Source organism: Mobula birostris, chromosome 5 (assembly GCF_030028105.1).
Source record: "Mobula birostris isolate sMobBir1 chromosome 5, sMobBir1.hap1, whole genome shotgun sequence".
Taxonomy (NCBI): Eukaryota; Metazoa; Chordata; class Chondrichthyes; order Myliobatiformes; family Myliobatidae; genus Mobula; species Mobula birostris.
Window position 1 is genome coordinate 11,090,774 of NC_092374.1, and position 22,565 is coordinate 11,113,338.

Below are 22,565 nucleotides of genomic sequence, written 5' to 3' on the forward strand. Positions count from 1 at the left end.
CACCTGGGTGAATGCTCCACCACAGAAAACCGGTCCCCTTTGTTGAAGTCACAGTCGGTGACTTTTAAAGGAGTTCGATGGACAACGAGAAGATCGACGGCGTCAGCTCACCTGAAGACTCAAATCTCTCCCCCTCTTTCTGTCTCCACCACTACTCAACTCAGTACCACGAACTGAACTGAACTGAACTGAACTGAACTTTACTCATCATCGTAAGACTATCTTTTTACCCCTAGACCTAAAGAAGCTTAGTTTTTCACATATATTTCCACACTTACTGATTTACTTACTTATATATATAATCATTGCTAACCCGTTTGATTTATCTACATTTATGTTACTGTATTGTGTAGTTACTAATAAATATTATTAGTTTATAGCAATACTGGACTCCAAAGTGTTTTTCATCTCTGCTGGTTCTTTATTCCCATCACGGGGTACGTGACATAATTAATACTTGGCCATGTTCAAGTTTATTTTTTTATAGTTCTTCATTATAATGTTGAATGTTTTTTGTCGCATGTTGTGCCAACACGCCACAGCAAATTTCTAATATGTATACATAAAGTTGAATCTGCCCAGGTTGAAAACATGAAATGAAGTGCTGGAACTGTTTAAGTCAGACAACGTACTGTATCTAAGCAGGGAGAAAAGGTTAATGTTTCACCCGATAGCTTTGGAGATGTGATGGGTTTTAAGCAAATGCAGAGCAAAAGGGAACGGACAGAAATGAGCCTCTTGTGGTACAAAGGAGGGCATATTAAAAATAGTGGGAAAATCGCCAGAATGAAAGCAGTGAAGAGCCAAGTTTCCAGATGTGCAACTGAAAAGAATACCGGGGGAAGGGGGCGTAATCTCTGTAACTGTCACACGTTATTCTGCATTCTGTTATTGTTCTCCCTTGTATTACCTCAGTGCTCTGATGGAGTGAAATGATCTGAATCATATTACATGCAACAATAATAAACCAATTTACCAAATTAATTACCCATTTAAATTGACATTTATCAATAATATACAAATTTAAATTAATTACCATAGATAGAGAGGACAGCCAGCACCTTTCTCCCCCAGGATGCCAATGGATAATGCCAGAGGATATTGAGGTGAGTGGAGGAAGGTGGGATATCAGAAATAGGTTTTTATACACAGAGTGGTGGGTGTGTGGATGGACTGCCAGGGTTGGTGGTAGGGGCAGATACATTAATTCATTCATTACATGCCATGCCGTATGATGTGGGTGATCATGGTTTTATCATGATTGTTTTTGGCAATTTTTTCTACAGAAATGGTTTGCCATTGCCTTCTTCTGGGCAGTGTCTTTACAGCCATTATCAATACTCTTCAGAGGTTGTCTGCCTGGCGACAGAGGTCACATAACTTGTGATATGCACCAGCTGCTCATACGACCATCCACCACCTGATTCCATGACTTCAAGTGACCCTGACTGATGGGAGATGCTACACTCTGCCCAAGGATGATCTGCAGGCTAGCAGAGGGAAGGATTGCCTTTCACCTCCTTTGGTAGAGACATATCTCCACTCCGCCACCCAGACGTAACATTAGGAGCATTTAAAACATCTTAGACGGGCACACAGATGATAGAAGAAAGGTGGTCTATTTAGGAGGAAAGGATTAGATTGATCTTACAGTAAATTAAAAGATCGGCTCAATGTCGTAGGTGGAAGGGTCTGTAGTGTTCTATAAAATAGTAGAATTATTATTGCTAAAGTGTCATTGTTTGTGATGTGGGGTTGTGGATGTGAGTAACCTAATTCAACATGTACTCAAAATGCTGGGGAACTCAACAAGTCAGACAGCATCCATGGAGGCACCTGATGAAGAAAGTTCTGGACCCAAAACAGCGACTGTGTATTCTCCTCCACAGATGCAGCTGGACCTTCTGAGTTCCTCCGGCTTTTTATGTGTGTCGACCCAGATCATCAATACCTGTAGTCTTTCTTTTTTTAATACACCTCCAACTCAACTACGTTTTTGTTTCTTTGCGTGATAATAAAATAGTGGAAATACTCAGCAAGTCGGGCATTTGTGGAACGAGAGACGGAAGTAATGTTGCATGTTGAAGACCCTTTCTGAGTGAAAGCAGGAGGCTGCTTGTATTTGTACCTTTGCTCCACTGTATTGCTGACGCTGTTGGTGATCTGTTTTGTTTCCAGGCAGATTATCAAGTGGCTCCAGATGAGAAGAGACAGGATTGTGGTCTTCATCTCCTGGAGACCTATTTCAACAATGGGGTATGCTTTCTGTAGTTTATCTCTACACTTTTCCTCCAATCTACCTGTATGTAATGCTTAACCCTCCATTGCCTGTCTCCAAACCCCTTAAACTTCACTGTCATATCTGCTCCCACTACCATCTCTGGCAGCGGATTCCAAGCATCTACCACACTCTTGTACTTAAACTAAAAATTTGTCCCGCACATCTCCTTTAAACTTTAACCCTTGTACCTTAAAGCTATGCCCTCTAGTATTTAGATAGATAGACATAATTTATTGATCCCGAGGGAAATTGGGTTTCACTACAGTTGCACCAACCAAGAGTAGAGTATAAATATAGCAATATAAAACCATAAATAATTAAATAGTAATATGTAAATTATGCCAGTTGGAAATAAGTCCAGGACCAGCCTATTGGCTCAGGGTGTCTGACCCTCCAAGGGAGGAGTTGTGAAGTTTGATGGCCACAGGCAGGAATGACTTCCTATGATGCTCAGTGTTGCATCTCGGTGGAATGAGTCTCTGGCTGAATGTACTCCTGTGCCCAACCAGTACATTATGTAGTGGATGGGAGACATTGTCCAAGATGGCATGCAACTTGGACAGCATCTTCTTTTCAGACACCACCGTCAGAGAGTCCAGTTCCATCACCACAACATCACTGGCCTTATGAATGAGTTTGTTGATTCTGTTGGTGTCTGCTACCCTCAGCCTGCTGCCCCAGCACACAACAGCAAACATGATAGCACTGGCCACCACAGACTCGTAGAACATCCTCAGCATCGTCTGGCAGATGTTAAAGGACCTCAGTCTCCTCAGGAAATAGAGACGGCTTAAAGATAGATTAGTTTTATTTGTCACACGTACATCAAAACTTCCAGTGAAATACATTGTTTATGTCAATGACCAACACATTCTGGGTATGTGCTGGGGCAGCCCGCAAGTGTTGCCATGCTTCCAACGCCAAAGTACTGTGTCTACAACTTACTGACCCTAATTCCTGTGTCTTTGAATGTGGGAGGAAACGCGGTCTTGGGGAGAACATACTAATTCCTCATTTGCAGTGACGGGAATTGAATGCCGATTGCTGGAGCTCTAAAGTGTCACATGAACCTCTACATGATTGTGCTGCTCTAATAGACATTTCTACCCTGAGATAAAAGACCATTTACCCTGGTGGTTGTTCTGATTGGTCAAGTTATAATCATTTAAATTGTCTTCATGTATATTGCCAAACGAAACAATGTTCCTTGTTTCAAGGTGCACAACACATTGCATCTAACTCTCACACACAACACATAAAGTAATATTGTCACAAATAAATGACCAAATGATAAGGTGCGTTTACATCACAAGTTAAATAGTGAACAGTATAATGCTACTGGTGCTTCATATGGGGGGAGATCTGGGAGGTGGCAGAGTGTTCAGATTTCTGAAAGAAGATATCCCAGTTAGATCCCTCTTGTACGCCCGGAACGTCGTCTCCACACCCCACTGCCCACGGGAGGACTGCAGTGAGGAGGAGTCTGTGACCCACCTCTTTGCACACTGTCAATTCGCAGAGAGGGTGTGGAGGAGGATGGACGGGGTAGTGTCACGTTTCATCCCCAGCAGCTGCGTAACAGAGGACTCTCTGATCTATGGGCTGTTCCCGGGGACGCACACGGAGACCAACATCCGGTGCTGCTGGCAGATCATCAACTCGGTGAAAGACGCTCTTTGGTCGGCCCGAAACTTGATGGTCTACCAGCACATGGAGATGTCCGTGGGAGAATGCTGCCGACTGGCACATTCTCGGCTGCAGGAGTGCATGCTGAGGGACGCACTGAAACTCGGTGCAGCCACCGCAAGGGCCCAGTGGGGAAGGACCATGGTATAGGTTTCTCCACCCATGGGAGTGGGAGGGGTTGGGTGGCGGGGAGTATACCCATCAACAATGGTGTGGAAAGAGTAAACAACAGAGTGCCACGTGGGTGGCTAAAAGTGTGGAAATATAAAGTCCGTAATGGAAATATCTGTGAAGGATTGAGAGTCATTGAATGGTTTATTGTATATAATTATATTTTTGAATGTAAGTATATTTTGAAATTTTAAAAAATCTGATTAATGCTGACAATATCTGTTTGCAGTCAGCGGCCCATTTACCTGAAGTGCCTGTGGACACCATAAAGCAATGCAAAGAGAAACTGGAACAGAGTCCTTGCAAAGAACTCTTTACAGAGTGTGCAAAGTAAGTTTATGGAGTTCTACATACGTGTGCTGTATTTGCACGGATTGGAAGTTGACTTTGCATGGTAGGGCAGGGATGTCCCTGTCTCACCGGGATATGAGGCCCCAACAGCTATCCTCACCTGATTCAGCCTGTCAAAATGATGCACTTGGATCTGGCCGCTGGTGCATACAAACACAGGTGAGAGCTGAGTGGCAGGTGGGGACTAAAGGTGAACTGCCCTAGAACAGACACAACAAGACTCTTCATCAGAGGATCCACCCCCCCCCCCGAAACCCATACACCCCAGGAGATAAACTTAAATTGACATAAATTATGAATAACTTGCAAGACAGAATTAATAGCAATGAACATAATGACATTAGGAACACACACAAGATGCTGGAAAAACTCAATAGTTCAGGCTGCATCAGTGGAAAAAAGTAAACAGTCGACGTTTCAGGCCGAGACCCTTCTTCAAGACTGGAAAGGAGGGGGGAAGACATTAGAATAAAAAGGTGTGGGGAGGGGAAGGAGGATAGCTGGAAGGTGATGGGTGAAGCCAGGTGGGTGAGAAAGGTAAAGGGCTAGGGCGGAAAGAATCTGATAGGAGAGGAGAGAGGACCATGGAAGAAAGGGAAGGAGGAGGGGACCAGGGGGAAGTGGTAGACAGGTGAGAAGGGGTAACGGGCCAGAGTAGGGAATATTGAAAGGAGGAGGGAAAATTGATATTTATGCCATTAGATTGGAGGCTACCCAGATGGAGTACGAGGTGTCGCTCCTTCACCCTGAGGGTGGCCTCATCTTGGCACAAGAGGAGGCCATGGACAGACATATCAAAATGGGAATTGGAATTAAATTGTTTGGCCACTGGGAAGTTCCATTTTTGGGGGATGGAACGGAGGTGCTCATCAAAGTGGTCCCTCAATTACCACGGGCCTCTCCAATGTAGCGGAATCACGGAGGGAGTGATCCTGGTGGGGGGGCGGGCGGAGGAGGTAAAGATACGTTGAGTGGTAAGTGACATTAGTGCAGGTTGTCCAAGGTAGTTTTCGGGTTTATCAGGTTTGATCGAGAGCCCACTCTGCAAATCTCTGCGTGTCCACTGGGGAAGTCGATAGCCCTTTGTCTGTGAATCCGTGAGGTCGCTGGAGGCTGAAGATGGCCTGCCCTGGGCTGAGAGGACTGAGTGTGTGGGTGGGAGGCAGGAACGGGCTGGCATTGCTGTTCTTTTTTGTTGTGTTCTGTGTTGTTCTGCCGAGCTTTGTGGGCATGCTGTGCAGGCACCAGAGTGTACAGTGACACTTGCAGGCTGCCCCCAGCACACCCTCGGGTGTGTTGGTTGTTCACAGAAACAACACATTTCACTGTAAGTTTCGATGTACACGCGATAAGTAAACTTGAATGTTAATAGCTTTTTTTCTGAAACTCTTCTTCCACGCACTTGGCATGAGCATGCCCAAACCTAGTGTGACGGAGAGAGGGCAGGAGAGTGGGATTCAGAGGGGAAATAAAGGTGGAACAGACTCGATGGGCCGAATAGAGTAATTCTGCTCCTATGTTTTATGGTTATGGTGTGCGTGTGTGTATGTGTCTGATTCTACTGAACCCGTTTCTGGTCCTTCCCTTCCTTTGAGCTGTCTGCAGATTTTTTTTATATATGATTCAGCCTGAATACTGAAGGTTAACAAAGCTAATTTAAGAGCCATAGCTGGATTGCACTGTGATTATGCCAGGCAGCATACAACAAAGAGAAAAGAGTGGGCGTGCTGGGCAGCTGATATACCAGTATCAGTGGTAAGAGTTTAACAGTTGTCATTATTACCCTTCCTTTTGCCGTGTACCATCGCTGATTTTGCTGTTTTATCTCTTCTGTGCTTCTGTCGAGATAGCCATGGCTTTTGCGAAGAATTTCTGCATCTGTGTCAGGAGGTTGATTGTCGTGGGCAGACATACCCAGGGTATAAATGGCATGAAAATGAGCTCTTTGCAGCCACAGCCCAGATAGGACTTGTTACATAAACCTAAAATCAGCATAAATTATACGTAACTTGCGAAGCAGAAGTAACAAAAATGAACATAGTGACATTAGTGCAGGTTATCCAAGTAGAATTAAGTTTTATCAAGTTGGTTCAAGAACCAACTGTGTGAACCTCTGCAAGTCCACTGGGGAAGTCTGTGAATCCACAGTGCCACCGGAGGCCGGAAGCCAAAGACCTCTTGCCTGATGGCACCATCAAAGAGGGCACAGCCCAGGCAGTGGCTTCCTTGAAGCTGTCATCTTCCTGAGTCATCACTACATGTAGGTTTCCTGTATGCTGGGGCGAGCCATGTCGTGGTGGAACTGGCCGAGTTCACCGCTCTCTGACACCTCGTGTGTTTCTGGGTGTTGGAGTTCCCATAACAGGCTGTGATGGTAGTATGTTGGAATCTATTGAACACAATCTTAACGACATCATTCTTGACCAAGTGCTTTGTGATACTGAGGTTACGAAAGGTCTGGAATGCGAGTTATTTGTATAGGAAAAGGTACATCTGCCTATCGTGAGTACAGCATTGTGACTGGTAGCATCACCCTCTGGATTGGAGGAGTGATTACACGGGACGTTGATTCGAAAGGTTTAAAGGGGACAACTTCACTCAACTTCACTTGCCTCATCTTTGAACTGCTCCCACAACTTATAGACTCACTTTCAAGGACTCTTCATCTCATGTTCTTAATATGAGTGAAGGTATCCCCTATGATGAAAGACGAACATCTGCTGAAACAAATCTTCTACTCCCAGCTTAAAGAAGGCAAACGTAAAAGAGGCGGACAACAGAAGTGATTCAAAGACGTCAACATGAAGAAATGTAACATCGACATCAACAATTGGGAAACCAATGCCAAGGACAGGAAATTCTGGCAAGCCATCATCCGAGAAGGAACAGCAACTTTCAAAGCCAACAGATGTGCAGAATTAGAAGGAAAGAGATGAAAATGGAGAGAGAGGCAGCAACAACCAAAGCCGGATCTGCCATCTGGAACTACCTGTCCTGAATGCGGAAGAACTTTCAAAGCCAAGATTGGACTCATAAGCCACTTGAGAGCCCATAAGTAGATCAACAGAACGAAGACCATCATCCTCGGCCTCGAGGGACAGCCGTGACGACGACAATCCCCCTATGGTTCAAGAGCCATATGGTTGAGGGATGTTTTTTTATTATTATTATTTCTTTTTTCCCTCTCTTTTGCAGTTGTTTTTCTTTGCACGTTGGTTGTCTGTCCTGTTGGGTGTGTTCTTTCATTGATTCCATTGAATTACATTTATTTACTGGGATTGTCAGCAGGAAAATGAATCTCATGGTTGTATGTGGTGACATAAATGTACTTCGATAATAAATTTATTTTGAACTTTACCCAGCTGACCATTATGTCTTTGGACTGTGGGAGAAGTCCACGGTTTATGGGGAGAATGTACAAACCCCTTAAAGAGGACGCCGGAAATGAACTCCAAAATCCAGCTTCCGAAGCTGTAGCAGTATCTCGTTAACCATCACGCTACCGTGACATCTTGGTCAACATGGACCCACTGAGCTGAAGGGCCTATTCCCCTGTTTCCTTGCAGAGGGACTTTGTGCTTCTGGCTCTCTGTAACCACTGTGTTAATGTAAATGGTGGTGAGGGTTGGGACGTGAAACAATTAGCCCGCCCTTCCCAGGCTCTTTTTCTTCTACCTTGCAAATGTCTCCCCTGTCTGGCGTGTGTTGGTTTTGCTGTTTCCACTCATCACTGGCGTTTTTGTCCAGCTGTTGGAAGTGCTTTGAAGTTGTGGGTGGAGTTATTTCTAGATGTTCTGTTCTGACTGAGAAGTTGTTTCATTTTTCGTCAGTTGTTACACAAATGAAATTTGTTTGTGAGCCGTCCTGGGTGTATTCTACCCAGCACAGAGTAGCCCATTGGGCCTGATAGCCCAATTCTGCTCCTATGTGTTACCAGCATGTGCAGCATAAACTGTTCATCCCATAAAACGACTGAAGGTTAAAGTAACGGCTCCCTTTTATTTATTGGAGAGGGTGGAGGTTGAGGATGGCAGAGGAGGAGTGAAGGTGATAGAGGAAAGAGAAGTGTTAATTAAGAAGCAGCTCAGAGTGATTTCCTAAAATGGGTGATTACTGACTCGTGCCTTGCCACAGAAAGTTTGAGTGCAGCCTACAGGACTGAACTGGTTCCATACTGTAATGGGTGAGCTCTTCAGTAACGTTTTAGTGCCGCCCTTGCTGAGGTGGCAGTTTCAACTGCACCCATGAGTCTTTCTGACAACAAATTTGCCTTCATGGCTTCCACAGAAGAAAAACTCATCTTCACATGGCTCCTTTAATCAGTTTCAGGGTTATTATCACTGAGAAATGTCATGAAGTTTGCTTTGCAGCAGTAGCACAGTGCAATACATAGAAAATAACTCGGTTACAATCAGAAATATATATTTAAAAAGTTAGTAGCATGGAAAGAGAGCACGATAGTGAGGTGGTGTTCATGGACTGTACAAACATCTGATGGTGGAGGGGAAGAAGCTGTCCCTAAAACATTGGATGTGTGTCTTCCGGCTCCTGTACCTCCTTGATGGTAACAATGAGAAGAGGGCATGTCCTGGGTGATGGGGGTCCTTAATGATGGATGCCAGCTTTTGGATGTGCTCTTCATGCTGAGGAGGGTTGTGCCCATGAGGGAGCTGACTGGCTCCACGACCCTGTGCAACTTCTTCCCGATCCTGTGCAGTGGCTCCCCCGTCACAGACGGTGATCTAACCAGTTGGAACACTCTCCACGGTATATCGGTAGAAATTTACTTTACAGTGGTGAAATATTACAAAGTGCTTAAGTGTTGTGCAAGAGTATTTGGCAAAGGCACAAAAATTCAGAACCTTTCAGGGTTAATGGGTGAGTTATTTTCTGTTGATAGTTAGTCAATGAGATAGTTTCATTCTCGGATTTGCTTGCTTTTGTTGGCAGTGATTCATGCGTTATTTATTGGGTCTAAAGTTGTTTTCAGATGAACAGGCCATAATGCAGAGTTATAACCACAGTAAGAGACACTTCTGTATTGAGTTAACAAAACACATCAGGGTATTTGAGTTTTCACAACTTGTATGAAGGGGGTGGGTAACTCATGTTTTTTTAATAAGCAGATTTGTTTCACAAAGGAGCAGGGAGCTGTCAGTCCTGGTGAAGGGTCTGGGCCTGAAGCACTGACTCTTTATTCCTCTCCAGAGATGCTGCCTGACCTGCTGAGTCCCTCCAGCATCTTGTGTGTATTACTCTGAATTTCCAGCACCTGTAGAATCTCTTGTCAGATGCCAGCTTTAATAGAGACATCAGTAGCACCTAGGTGAACTTATTAGATTGCTCACTCCTATGTTTAAGACAAGAATTTTCCTTCATGTACTGACCAAATCCACCAAATTGATGTCTAGCCAATGTAATATTCCTACTTGTGGAAACGGCTGTTTGTAAATTTGTAAAGTACTTTGAGGCATCCTGAAAAGAAACTGAAGGATATTATAGTAGTAGTAATAATAATAATAATAACAATAAGGAGTTAGAGACATCTTTCCAGAAACAAAAGGGCTCCTTGTGGCAATACAAGACCAGGTGGTTAACACACAAAATTAGCAAAAATACATAATAAAAGACAAACAAATTCAAGACGATAAATGCAGAAAATGCCAGGAGAAACCAGAAACAATCCAACACAATACAGGATCCTGTAGCAGTTTAACTCAATCTGTTACTTGCACAAAAACAATAAAGTGGCAGACATCATTCACCTAAATCTTGCTTTAAAATGCAAGCTCATAAAATTACCTTACATGCCTGATCCAGTTTTAGAGTCCGAGCCCTACAAATTATCTTACGATTGATCTATTAGCATAGACAGGACAGTCCATAATAACCATCCAGATATAATATTACAGGTTAAACATGCAAGAAGAGCTTACTTAATAGATATAGCCATTTCAAACACACACAACATCCAGAAATCAATAATTGAAAAGCACCAGAAATATGCTGAATTAAAAGAGGAAATTGAAGGACTATGGAACATGAACAGGGTATATACATTGTCCTGATAGCAATATCTACAACTGGTATAATTCCAGAGGCACTACACGATAGCATTAAACAATTAGGCCTGCTCACCAACATGATTGGCGGGGTGGGTGGGGGGTGGAATAAACAGTCAATGTTTTGGGCTGAGATCCTTCAGGGAAGGAGTATATGCTGGCAGGTGATAGGTCATACCAGGTGAGGGGGAAGGGTGGATGGGGGAGGAGAAAATGATGTGAGAAGCTGGGAGTGATGGGTTGAAATAAAAGGACCACTGCCCTTCTGACCCTCAACACAGGAGCCCCCAGGGCTGTGTCCTATGCCCCCTCCTTTACTCTCTGTACACCCATGACTGTGTTGACACCCACAGCTCCAGTCTGCTAATTAAATTTGCTGATGATACTACATTGAATGGCCTTATCTCAAATAATAATAAGGCAGCCTACAGAGAAGTCATCATCCTGACACAGTGACAATGTCGCAGAAAGCAGAGGAGCTCGTTGTGAACTACAGGAGGAATGGAGACAGGCTAACTGCGATTGACATCAATGGATCTGGGGTTTAGAGGGTGAACAGCTTCAAGTTTCTTGGTATACACATCACCAAGGACCTCACGTGGTCTGTACATACCGGCTGTGTGGCGAAAAAAGCACACCAGTGCCTCTTTCAGCTCAGACAGTTGAAGAAGTTTGGTATGAGTTGCCAAATCCGAGGACTCTCTACGGGGACACAATTGAGAGCATCCTGACTGGCTGCATCACTGCCTGGTATGGGAACTGTACTTCCCTCAATCGCAGGACTCCGCAGGGAGTGGTGCGGACAGCCCAGCGCATCTGTGGATATGAACTTCCCATGATTCAGGACTTTTACAGTGACAGGTGCATAAAAAGGGCTTGAAGGATCATTGAGGATCCAAGTCACCCCAACCACAAACTGTTCCAGTTGCTACCATCTGGGAAATGGTACCACAGCATAAAAGCCAGTACCAACAGGCTCAGGGACAGCTTCTTCCACCAGGCCATCAGACTGATTAATTCACACTGACACAATTGTGTTTCTAAGTGTAACCCTTAGGCTCGCCCAGCTGGTGTTCGTTTGGGAAACAGCCGTCAGCCCCGCCAAACCGCGTAATCCCGTTTGTGTGGATGCTGTGTAATGTACCCCCAGTTACAAACCCACAGCACAAAATATCAGACAGTACACCATATGCAATTAAATGATTGAACTTTATGAATCTTAATCTGAATATAGGGTTAGTAAAGAAAATAAACAAAAAAAGGGCCCAAAGTCAAGTCAAAGTTGACTCACTCAGTAGTCATTCTTCCACCATTGGTCTCCTCTGAACGTCGTGGACGTTTGGACCCTCAGGTCCCAGTCCACTCCGTCATGTGATCTACACACGCAAATTCTCTCTTCACCTTTCCTGAACAAAAGGCCACGAGAGCAACATCGTTCCAGACTCACAAGACACAGCAACAATCTCTTATTGGCTAACATGCATCCTGTTATCTCCAGCCATAACCCAAACATTGCTGCTACGGAGAAACCGTTAACTCAGCAGTGAACATTACAAAGAAGCCATTACATTAGCAGTGAAACCTTACAGCGCTTTACATAAGCTATATTGACTGTTCTGTTGTATATCTTACTGTACATACTATTTATTACAAATTACTATAACTTGCACATTGCACATTCAGACGGAGACTTTATTTCTTACATCCTTCACATACATGAGGATCTTTACTCCTCACCTATGTGAAGGATGTAAGATATAAAGCCAAGTCAATTCAAGAAAGAAATCTGATAGAGGACAGTGGTCATAAGAGAGAGGCCATTTGGCCCATCAGGTGTACTGTGCCATTCTAACACAGCAGTTTTATTATGCCTCTAACCCCATTTTTCTGCCTTTTCCCGGTAACTTTTGACGCCCTGACTAATCAATACTCTCTACCTCTGCTTTAAATATCCCCAATGATTTAGCTTCCGCAGCTACCTTTGGCAATGAATTCCACAGGTTCACCACATGAAAGGGAAGGAGGGGAGAGGCACCAGAGGGAGGAGATGGGCAGGTGAGAAGAGAAGGGATGAGAACAGATAAAGGGGGGGGGGCGGGCGGACGGAATTACCTGAAGTTAGAGAAATTAATGTTCAGGACATCAAGTTGGAGATGGTGCATATGGAATATGAGGTCTTGCTATTAGAATTTAGATAAACCCCTCATGTTGGGCTTCTGCCCCTTTCGTTCCAGTTACTCTCCAAAAAGTCAACTGTTTATTCCCTTACATGGATGCTGCTCGACTTGCTGAGTTCCGGCATTTTGTGCATGTTGATCTGGATTTCCAGCTTCCACTGAATCTCCTGTGTTTATATTAATGTAAGACTGTCTTGCTGGTTGATTTGGCATTGCAGTACCGATTTTAAAAAAACTTAATTCACAATTTGTCTGGCTTTGAAGAAGGTTACTGGCCTGAAACTCTGCCTTCTTTTTTCTTTACGTCAAGGACAGTGGTGATATCCACTTTCTGGCCTTGTTGTGACCTAGTTGTGGGTCACAGCTTCCTGACTACTCGTCCGTCACCATTCAGCAACTGTCTCACGCTGAGATTTACTTTTCTCCTGCCTTGGGAGGAAGAGCTGCAGAACCTCATCACACAGGCGATCATTTTGGACTGTCGTCTGCGTGGGTTCATGGCAAGAGCTGCTCAAGTTGATGCAGCCCCACGGTTGTTCAGTAGACAGTGTGGATGGGAGGCTGGTTTCTGTAATGTGATGAGCTGCGTCCACTGCTCTCTACAGCTTCTGGCAACCTTTGGCAGAGCAGCCACCGTACTGATCCGCTATGCACCTGGCATCACTGGCGCCACCATCAAGAACGTATACACAGAAAGATGCCGGAAAAGGGCCAGGAACATCAGGAAGGATCCCACCCACCCTGCTCATGAATTGTTTGTCCCACTCCCTTCAGGGAGGAGACTATGTAGCATCCACAGCAGGACCACCAGACGCAAAAACAGTTACTTTTCCCCAGGCAGTAAGACTGATCAACACCTCCACCCACTAACCCACCCCTACTTTATCATTTCCTGTCAGAGTCGCCTTATGTACAGACACTCCTGTGCCTAGCACCACTTTATGGACATACAATCAATCTGTGTTTATAAGCTATTTTATATATTTATATTGATTATGTGTCTTTTATTATCCTAATTATTGTGTGATTTTTGTGCTGCATTGGATCTGGAGTAACAATTATTTTGTTCTCCTTTACACTTATGCATTGTAAATGACGTTAAACAATCTTGAAACTTGGTTAGGACGGTGTCTTTGGTGCATCTAAATGATGGATGTCTTTCAACAGTTGAAAAGTATTCTCAGAATGTCCCCAGTCTCTGCCAAACCATAAAGGTTCATCGGCAGCAGGGTCAGAAGTCTGGAGGAACTCAGTAAGTCAGGCAGCATCTATGGAGGAGAATGAACGGTTGATGTTTCAGTCCTGACCCCTCATTGGGACCCTCAGCAATTATCTGTGCTCTCAGACAGAGCGGTTGTCATTCCGAGCATGGTGCATCTGGATAGGGAGCTTTCTATGGTGCACCTGATTATCAACAGTGGGAATGTCTCTGCCAAACCATGGAAGAATCCTAATCTTTGGTTACAAAGTGCTCTTGATGAAATTATTTTCATGCAATTAGCAAGTGCCTGTGACTTACACAAAAGCTCTCGCAGGATAGTGGTGCTGCAGTCCCTGTCTGAGCAGAATAATGCAAACCGATGTCCAAGTCGTTGACCCTGAATAAACCAGAAGATGACAACAATTAATAAAGGAGCACAGCAGAACACAGAGACCATAAGACATAGGAGCAGAATTAGGCCATTCAGCCCAACGAGTCTGCTCTGCCATTCCATCACGGCCATTAATTTTCCCTCTCAACCCTATTCTCTTGCCTTCTCCCCATAACCTTTGATGCTCTTACTAATCGCTAACCAATCAACCTCTGCTTTAAATAAACCACATGTTTTGGTCTCTACAGCCATCTGTGGCAATGATTTCCTCAGATTTACCACTCTCTGGCTAAAGCAGTTCCTCTTCATCTCTGTAACGAGGCTGGATTCCCCCACGATTGGTAACATCCTCTCTGTATACACTCTAGCTCTGACCTTCAATGTTTGATCGGTTTTAATGCGGTTCCCCACCCCCCCAATTCTTCTAAACTCCAGAGCCATCCTTTCATTCCCTAGATCATTCTTACAAACTTCCTCTGAACAGTCACTAATGCCAGCACATCCCTTCTTAGATAAGAGGCTCAAAACTGCTCTCAATACTTCAATTCTAGTCTGACCAATGCCTTATAAAACCTCAGCATTACATCCTTTATTGTATATTCTGGCCCTCTGGAAATGAATGCTAATATTGCATTTGCCTTCCTGACCACTGCAAGTTAACCTTCTGGACAAGGGTTCCCAACCTGGGGTCCACGGAACCCTTGCTTAATGGTGTTGGTACATGGCGTAAAATAATGTTGGGAACTCTTGCTTTAGGGAACCCTGCGTGAGGTCTCCCAAGTCCCTTTGCACGTCTGATTTTTGATTCTGCTCCCCATTTGGAAACTCAGAAAATGCAAGGGAAACTCAGCATGTCAGGCAGCATCTATGGAGAGGAATAGACGGGTGTCTTGGTAACTAGAAGAGTTAAAGGTAATTGTCTCCAAACCCAAGGAGCAACAGAAATTTTTTTAATGTGCATTGAAATGATCTGCAGATCATTTCCCAATAGTGTGATGAAGTTAGATTAAGCCTAACTTACACCAAAAAAAGATAAAGAATTGATCAACATACACGAAAAGCTGGAGGAGCTCGGCAGGTCAGGCAGCATCAATGGAAATAAATAAACAATTGACATTTCGGACCAAGACCTTTCATCAAGACCTGTCAGGTCTCAGCCCAAAATGTTGGCAGTTTACTCCTCTCCATAGATGCTGCCTGGCCTGCTGAGTTCCTCCAGCATCTTGTATGTGTTTCTCTGGATTTCCAGCATCTGCAGATTTAGAAACTAGACTAGGCCTTTCTGCCTTCTGTCAAGGTGCATGAGTTACTTGGGTCAGGCAGTAACATTGGTGTGGCCAGCGATAACCCTCCCAGAGATAATTTTTAAGCTTTTGCTGGCTCCTTTTAACTGGTTTCCTATTGATACAGCCTTTAATGGCAGATATTTTAATAGCACCAAATTTCAATTGCAGATATGTCCATGATTACCTGAGTGGGGGACCCTTCACGGAGTACCAGGAAAGCATGTACTTTTCACGGTTCCTGCAGTGGAAATGGTTGGAAAGGTAAAACCCCTTTACACAAGATTACACTGGTAATGCTTCCTGACATCAGAGTCTCTCGGGTCTGACTTGGGTCTGTTCTGCCTGTGGTACCAGGTACATCCTTTTAGCCTCTGGGAGCCTCAGAGCGCTGTCCATCCTTTCCTCCATTCTGACTTCATTTTCCTTGCTTGGCATTTTGAGTAACGGCTTCTCCTTTCTTCATCTTTCAGGCAGCCAGCGACAAAAAATACTTTCAGACATTACCGGGTGCTTGGGAAAGGAGGATTTGGTGAGGTGAGTGTGTAAGATTGATGAATTAACAGCTAGCATTCCTCAGGGCACAGGATCAGAATAGAAGGATGCCCCTTTCCAACGGGGATGAGGAGGAATTTCTCAGATGGTGGTGAATCTGTGGAATTAATAGCCACAGACAACTGTGGATGCCAAGTCATTGGGTACGTTTAAAGCAGAGGTTGATAGTTTCTTGATTGTTCAGCCACGTCAAAGGTTACGGGGAGAAGATAAGAGAATGAGGTTGGGAGGGATATTAAATCAGCCTTGATGGAATGGCAGAGCAGATTCGATGGGCTGAATGGCCTTATTCTGCTCCTATATCTTATGATCTTATTCTAACAAATCACTTATTAAGTTAATGCTTGTCTTATCTCTCAAATTCATTGAGTCATAGAGCACAGAAGCACACCCTATGGTAATCATGAGGCCTATCTATGCTAATTCATTTGCCTCATATCCCTCTAAACCAGGAGTTCCCAAGCTGGTGTCCATTGGTTAATGGTCGAGGTCCATGGTATAGAAAAGTTTGGGAACTCCTGCTCTAAACCTTTCTTACCATGCCCAAATGTCTTTCAGTAGTTGTAATTGTATCTCCCTCTATCACTACTTCTGACCACTCACCATATAACCACCTCCCTCTGTGTGAACAACTTGCCTTTCAGTCCCCTTTAAATCTTTCCCTTCTGTCCCTCAGTCCCCATTTAAAATTTTCCCCTCTGTCCCTCAGATCATTTTGAAAGCTTTCCCCTTCACCCCTCAGTCCCCCTTTAAATCTTTCCCCTCCGTCCCTCAGTCCCCCTTTAAATCTTTCCCCTCCGTCCCTCAGCCCCCCTTTAAAGCTTTCCCCTCCGTCCCTCAGCCCCCCCTTTAAATCTTTCCCCTCCGTCCCTCAGCCCCCCTTTAAACCTTTCCCCTCCGTCCCTCAGCCCCCCTTTAAACCTTTCCCCTCCGTCCCTCAGTCGCCCTTTAAAGCTTTCCCCTCCGTCCCTCAGCCCCCCTTTAAACCTTTCCCCTCTGTCCCTCAGTCCCCCTTTAAAGCTTTCCCCTCCGTCCCTCAGTCCCCCTTTAAAGCTTTCCCCTCCGTCCCTCAGTCCCCCTTTTAAAATTTTCCTCTCTGCCCCTCAGATCATTTTGAAAGCTTTCCCCTTCAGCCTTCAGTCCCCCTTTAAATCTTTCCCCTCCGTCCCTCAGTCCCCCTTTAAATCTTTCCCCTCCGTCCCTCAGTCCCCCTTTAAATCTTTCCCCTCCGTCCCTCAGCCCCCCTTTAAATCTTTCCCCTCTGTCCCTCAGTTTCCCCCCCCCCCCCATAACTACAGATGCCCTCTGGTTTTAGGTTGTCCCATTCTGGGAAAAAGACAGTGGTCATGCACTCTACCTAAAACTGATATAATTTTGTAAATCTCTAAGTCCTCGACCTCCTTTGCTCTAGGAAACCTATTCTAATCACTCAGGCCCTCAAATCTTTCTAATATTTTGGTGTATCTTTTGTAGAATATCATACAGGCTCTTTTCCCCAAGACGCTGTGCAGAATTTGTAATTTTTAAGATTCTTCTATCATCTGTGAGCCCATCTAAGAATTTCTTAATGTAATGTCCCTAATGTACCTGCCTCTAACTCCATCCTGGCAGTCCATTCCATGCGTTCACCTCTCTCCATGTAAAAAATCATTTTGTCTCTGACTTCCCCCACCTATACTTTCCTTGAATCACCTTAAAATTGTGCCCCCTCATATTAGCCATTTCTGCTGCCTGTCCACTTGATCTCTATCTCTTATTAAGATGCCCTCTTCAGCTTAGTTCCTCCCGTCCATAAATCTAATGACTGGACATAGATTCCAAAATGAAATTCCTCACAGTACTCTTGGGGCGTAGGGGTGGGGTGGAGTGACATGGTGGTGCCTCTTGTAGAGCCACTGACTCCCAGCCCCCGGGTCCTGGTTTTGATTCTGACCTCGGGTGCACACTGCGTGATGCTTGTGGGTTCTCCCCGTGGCTCCTTGTGTTGGAGCTGGAAGGGAGTGTGTGACTGTGTTAGATAAAATAAAAAAGATCACTGAAAAAATATGACGAAGCAGGAAGAGATCCACCCCTCCGTGTCGGACCGGTTTTTAACCCTTGAGGAGCAGTTTTAAAAATTGGGATCATGTTGTGGTTGTACTTGTTTCAGGTATGTGCCTGCCAAGTGCGTGCAACTGGGAAGATGTACGCATGTAAAAAGCTGGAGAAGAAAAGGATAAAGAAGCGGAAAGGAGAAACCATGGCATTAAATGAAAAGCGGATTTTAGAAAAAGTTAACAGTAGATTTGTGGTAAGATTTGTCTCTTATCTTACGAAATAGTGTGTACTGCAGAGTGCGGCGGCCGCTTTGTCAAGTAGCTTTGCTCTGTCCGCTGTAAAAGGCCGGATCTCCTTGTGGCAATCATTCCCATTCCGACATGTCTGCCTGTGGCCTTCTCTGCTGCCACATTGATGCCACAACAGGTTGAAGGAGCAATTTTCCGTCTGGGTAGCCTAAACCCTTCTTCCCCTGCCTACTTCCCTCCTTTTCCATTTCCCATTGTGGTTCCTCACTTAACCCTCCTCCTTATCTGCCCCTCATCTCCCTCTGGTACCCCTCCTGCTTCCCATTCTCCCAAGGTCCACTGTTCTCCCTTATCCAGTTCCTCCTCCTTCAACCCTTTGTCTCTTCCACCTATCACCTCCCAGCTTCTTAGTTCATCCCTCCTCCCCACCCACATTCCCACTCACCTGGTCTCATCCATCACCTGCCAGCTTGTACTCCCCACCATCTTATCCGGCTTCTGTCCCCTTCCTTTCCAGTCCTGATGAGGGGTCTCTGCTCGAAACATAACCGTTTATTCCTCTCCACAGAAGCTGCCTGTTCTGCTGAGTTCCCCCAGCATTTTGTGTGTGGTACTGCTGACATAGTTCAATTCAACAATGCCACATTAGATGAAGTTCACATTAATACCTACTGAATAGTTCATGCTGACTTTCATCTTTGGGTGTTGTTGCAACTGCTCACATTTATATAACTCCTTAAAGTACAGGCACAATAAGGTGCATGTGATGGCTGTGGTACTGAGAAGTTGCAAGATCCATTTTGGGATTAAATAAATGTAAATCATTAGGGCATGTGGTCAGAAGTCTGGTCACTGCAGCAGATTTTAACTCGCAGGTGTGAAGAGAAGTGAGTGTTTAAGGCATGAATTTCTTATTCTGCACACCATGAACACGAGATTCTGCAGCTGCTGGAAATGCAGAGTAAAACAAACAAAACACCCGGAGAACTCAGCAGGTCGGGCAGCAACCACGGGAAGGAATAGAGTGTTGATGTTTTGGGCTGAGATCCTTCATCAGGACTCAACAGTTTATTCCGTAGGGATCATTTCAGCACGGGAGTCCCCAGTTAAATTTAGACCCTGCTTACCTGGGGAGATGGTCGTATAGGGGATGTGCAGCAAAGAATTTATTTAGAAATTTAGAAGAAATTTCTTGAGAGGAAAGATTTTGTTTTTAGCCAGAGGGTGAAGTATATGTGGATTTGCTTCAAAGAGAAAAGCCCTAGTTCACTCAATTAATCCTCATAAGACATGCTCTCCGATCCAGGCAGCAGCCTTATAAATCTCCTTTGCACCCTCTCTAAGGTGTCCATATAGCTCCTAAAATGCGACAAACACAACTGAACACAGTTCTTCAAGTTCAAAGTTCAAAATTTCAAAGGTAATTCATTTTCAAAACACAGATATGTCACCATATACTATACTAAGATGAATTCTCCTGCGGGCATACACAATAAATACTAAGAGACATAATAGAATTGATGAAAAACCAACAAATAGCCAATATGTAAAAGACAATAAACTGATAAAAGACAAAATACTGCAAAAAAGGAAAAAGAAGCAAACAAAATAATAGTAATAAATGTATAAGCAATAAATATCGAGAACATGAGATGAAGTGTCTGTCAAAGTGAGTCCATTGATTGTGAGAACAGGTCAGAGTTGGGGTGAGTGACATTTAAACAGAGTTGTGTAGAACCCTGCGGCTCTTGACCTCAGTCCCCTGACTAATGAAGCCCAGTGCACCATTTGCCTTCTAAACCACCCTATCAACTGACACTGTACCTTCCAGGGACCTATAGACGTGAACCCCAAGGTCCCTCTGTTCCTCCACACAGCTGCCTCTCAGGGTTGGTGCTGAATCGAGACCTGGTTGTGTTCTTGGGTGGATGTGAGAAATTGTCTTTTTCCAAGTTCGAATTTACCTGCCACTCAGCCGTACACATGCACACAACCGAGCAAAACAGTGGTCCTCTGGGGCCAAGGTGTAAAACATAGTACTGACAGTCACGCACAGCATAAGGCACGTATGTTTACGAAAGCAGAAAAACATGCAGTCACTAAACAGAAACATAGTCAGAACAACCCCCCCCCCAATAACTGACTGAATAAATAAATAATATAGCCCATATGTCCCTGAGTGTTATGGAGCCAGGAATGGAAAGAGATTTTTTTACTGGTTCTGTTTCTACTGTTGACCAGCATTGCTAGAGGAGATTCACCATATTTATTGTCCTTTGTTCCTACGTACTGTGTGGAGATTTGCCGCTGTCCTTTCTTGAGCGAGCTGGGCTTCCCTTCCTCTCGCCTGCTCGCTCATTCTGCAGCAAGTCAAAAATAGCCCACCAGCGCCCTCTGCTGGTCAATCCCATAGTTGTAACTGGCCTAATATCAGTTTCCGTCCCCTTCCTTCCTTTATTTATTTCATTTTTATTTATTTAGAGCAAGGGTTCCTAACCTGGGGTTCACAGACCCCTTGCTTAATGCTATTGGTCCATGACATGAAAAAGGTTGGGAACAGGCCTTTCCAGTCAAGTGAACTGTACTGCCCAGCAACTCACCTATTTAGCCCAAGCCTAATCATGAGACAATTTACAATGACCGAACAACTTACTGACTGGTACGTCTTTGGACTGTGGTAGGAAACCAGAACAGCCAGAGGAAATCAACACGCTCACAGGAGGGACATACAAACTTCTTACAGATGGCATCAAAATTAAGCTCCAAGCTCTGAAGCCCCAAGTTATAATAGCATTTTGCTAACCATTACCCTACCGTGGCGCCCCTTTCTAGTTCTTGTGAAGGGTCTCAGTCTGAAATGTCGACAGTTTATTCCTCTCCATAGATGCTGCCTGAGCTTCTTTCCTCCAGTATTTTGTGTGTGTTCCTCAGGATTTCCAGTATCTGTTGTGATTAAAATGTCACGACACGTCAGTGTAAAATAACCCAGATTCTGATTCTTATTTGTTTATTGTTATGTAACTGCACACATGTATACCACCAAACGAAACAATGCTTCTCCTGACCAAGATGCACAACACACACACACACACACACACACACACACACACACACACACACACACACAGATATATATAAAACTCGCAAACAACAGTAAAATTACCACAAATAAATTAACAAATAATAAAATATATTCCAGAAGATTGACATTTAGTACAAGGTGCATTCATGACACAAGTTAACCAATGTAATACTATCAGGTGGCAGAGGGGAAGAAGCTTTTCCTGAAGGCACACACTCAATGATTCAGGAACAGTTTCTTCCCCTCTGCCATCCGATTTCTGAATGGACAATGAACTCATGAACACTACCTCGCAATTGCATTGCACAGCTGCTGCAAAGACAACAAATTTCACAACATGCCGGTGATATTAAACTTGATTCTGGTTCTGCTCCTGGCTTATAGGCTTCTGATAAACTTCTCTGCTGATCTTAATTTCCTAGACAATGGGCATTTTCCATATGTGGTTGATTGAAGCAATACTTCCCTTCACTTCCATTTGTATTATTTAATGTGTTGGGACTGGGTTCAAGTGCAGTCAAGTCAAGTCGATGTTTAGCTTATTCTGATGTGCGCAATTGCATACATCCAGTGAAAAACTTGCTTGCGGCAGCATTTCAGGCAATTGGCATCATATACTGTAAGTGGCATTCACAAGTAACGTTAACTAAGCACACGTTTTTGATCATGCTGTCAGAAACCTCGAAGCAGGTGGTCTTGGTAGAACTGACAGTTCCTTGGGGAGATCAGATTGAGGAGGTGTTTGAGCGTACAAAATTGAATTAAATTGAATTGATTTATTTCTTACATCCTTCATATACATGAGTAAAAATCTTTATGTTACGTCTCTGTCTAAATGTGCAATGTACAATTTATAGTAATTTATAATAAATAGTATGTACAAGAGGACAGTGAATATAACGTAGAAATACAATTTTATCGGAATGAATTCATCAGTCTGATGGTCTGGTGGAAGAAGCTGTTGGTCCTGGCTTTATGCTGCGGTATCGTTTAACCGACGGTAGCAGCTGGAACAGTTTGTGGTTGGGGTGACTCAGGTT

At 44.2% G+C, this 22,565-nt stretch overlaps 1 protein-coding gene across 1 annotated transcript in view; it reads left to right on the forward strand.

Annotated features, from left to right (window-relative positions):
* Positions 1-22,565, forward strand: part of LOC140197544 (G protein-coupled receptor kinase 6-like) — a 185,599-nt gene that overhangs the window by 138,235 nt on the left and 24,799 nt on the right. Inside the window, exons 4-8 of the mRNA XM_072257614.1 lie at positions 2,179-2,256; positions 4,368-4,468; positions 15,775-15,867; positions 16,077-16,140; positions 18,308-18,448. Of these exons, the coding sequence (XP_072113715.1) occupies positions 2,179-2,256; positions 4,368-4,468; positions 15,775-15,867; positions 16,077-16,140; positions 18,308-18,448 (477 nt within the window). The remainder of the gene's footprint in view (positions 1-2,178; positions 2,257-4,367; positions 4,469-15,774; positions 15,868-16,076; positions 16,141-18,307; positions 18,449-22,565) is intronic.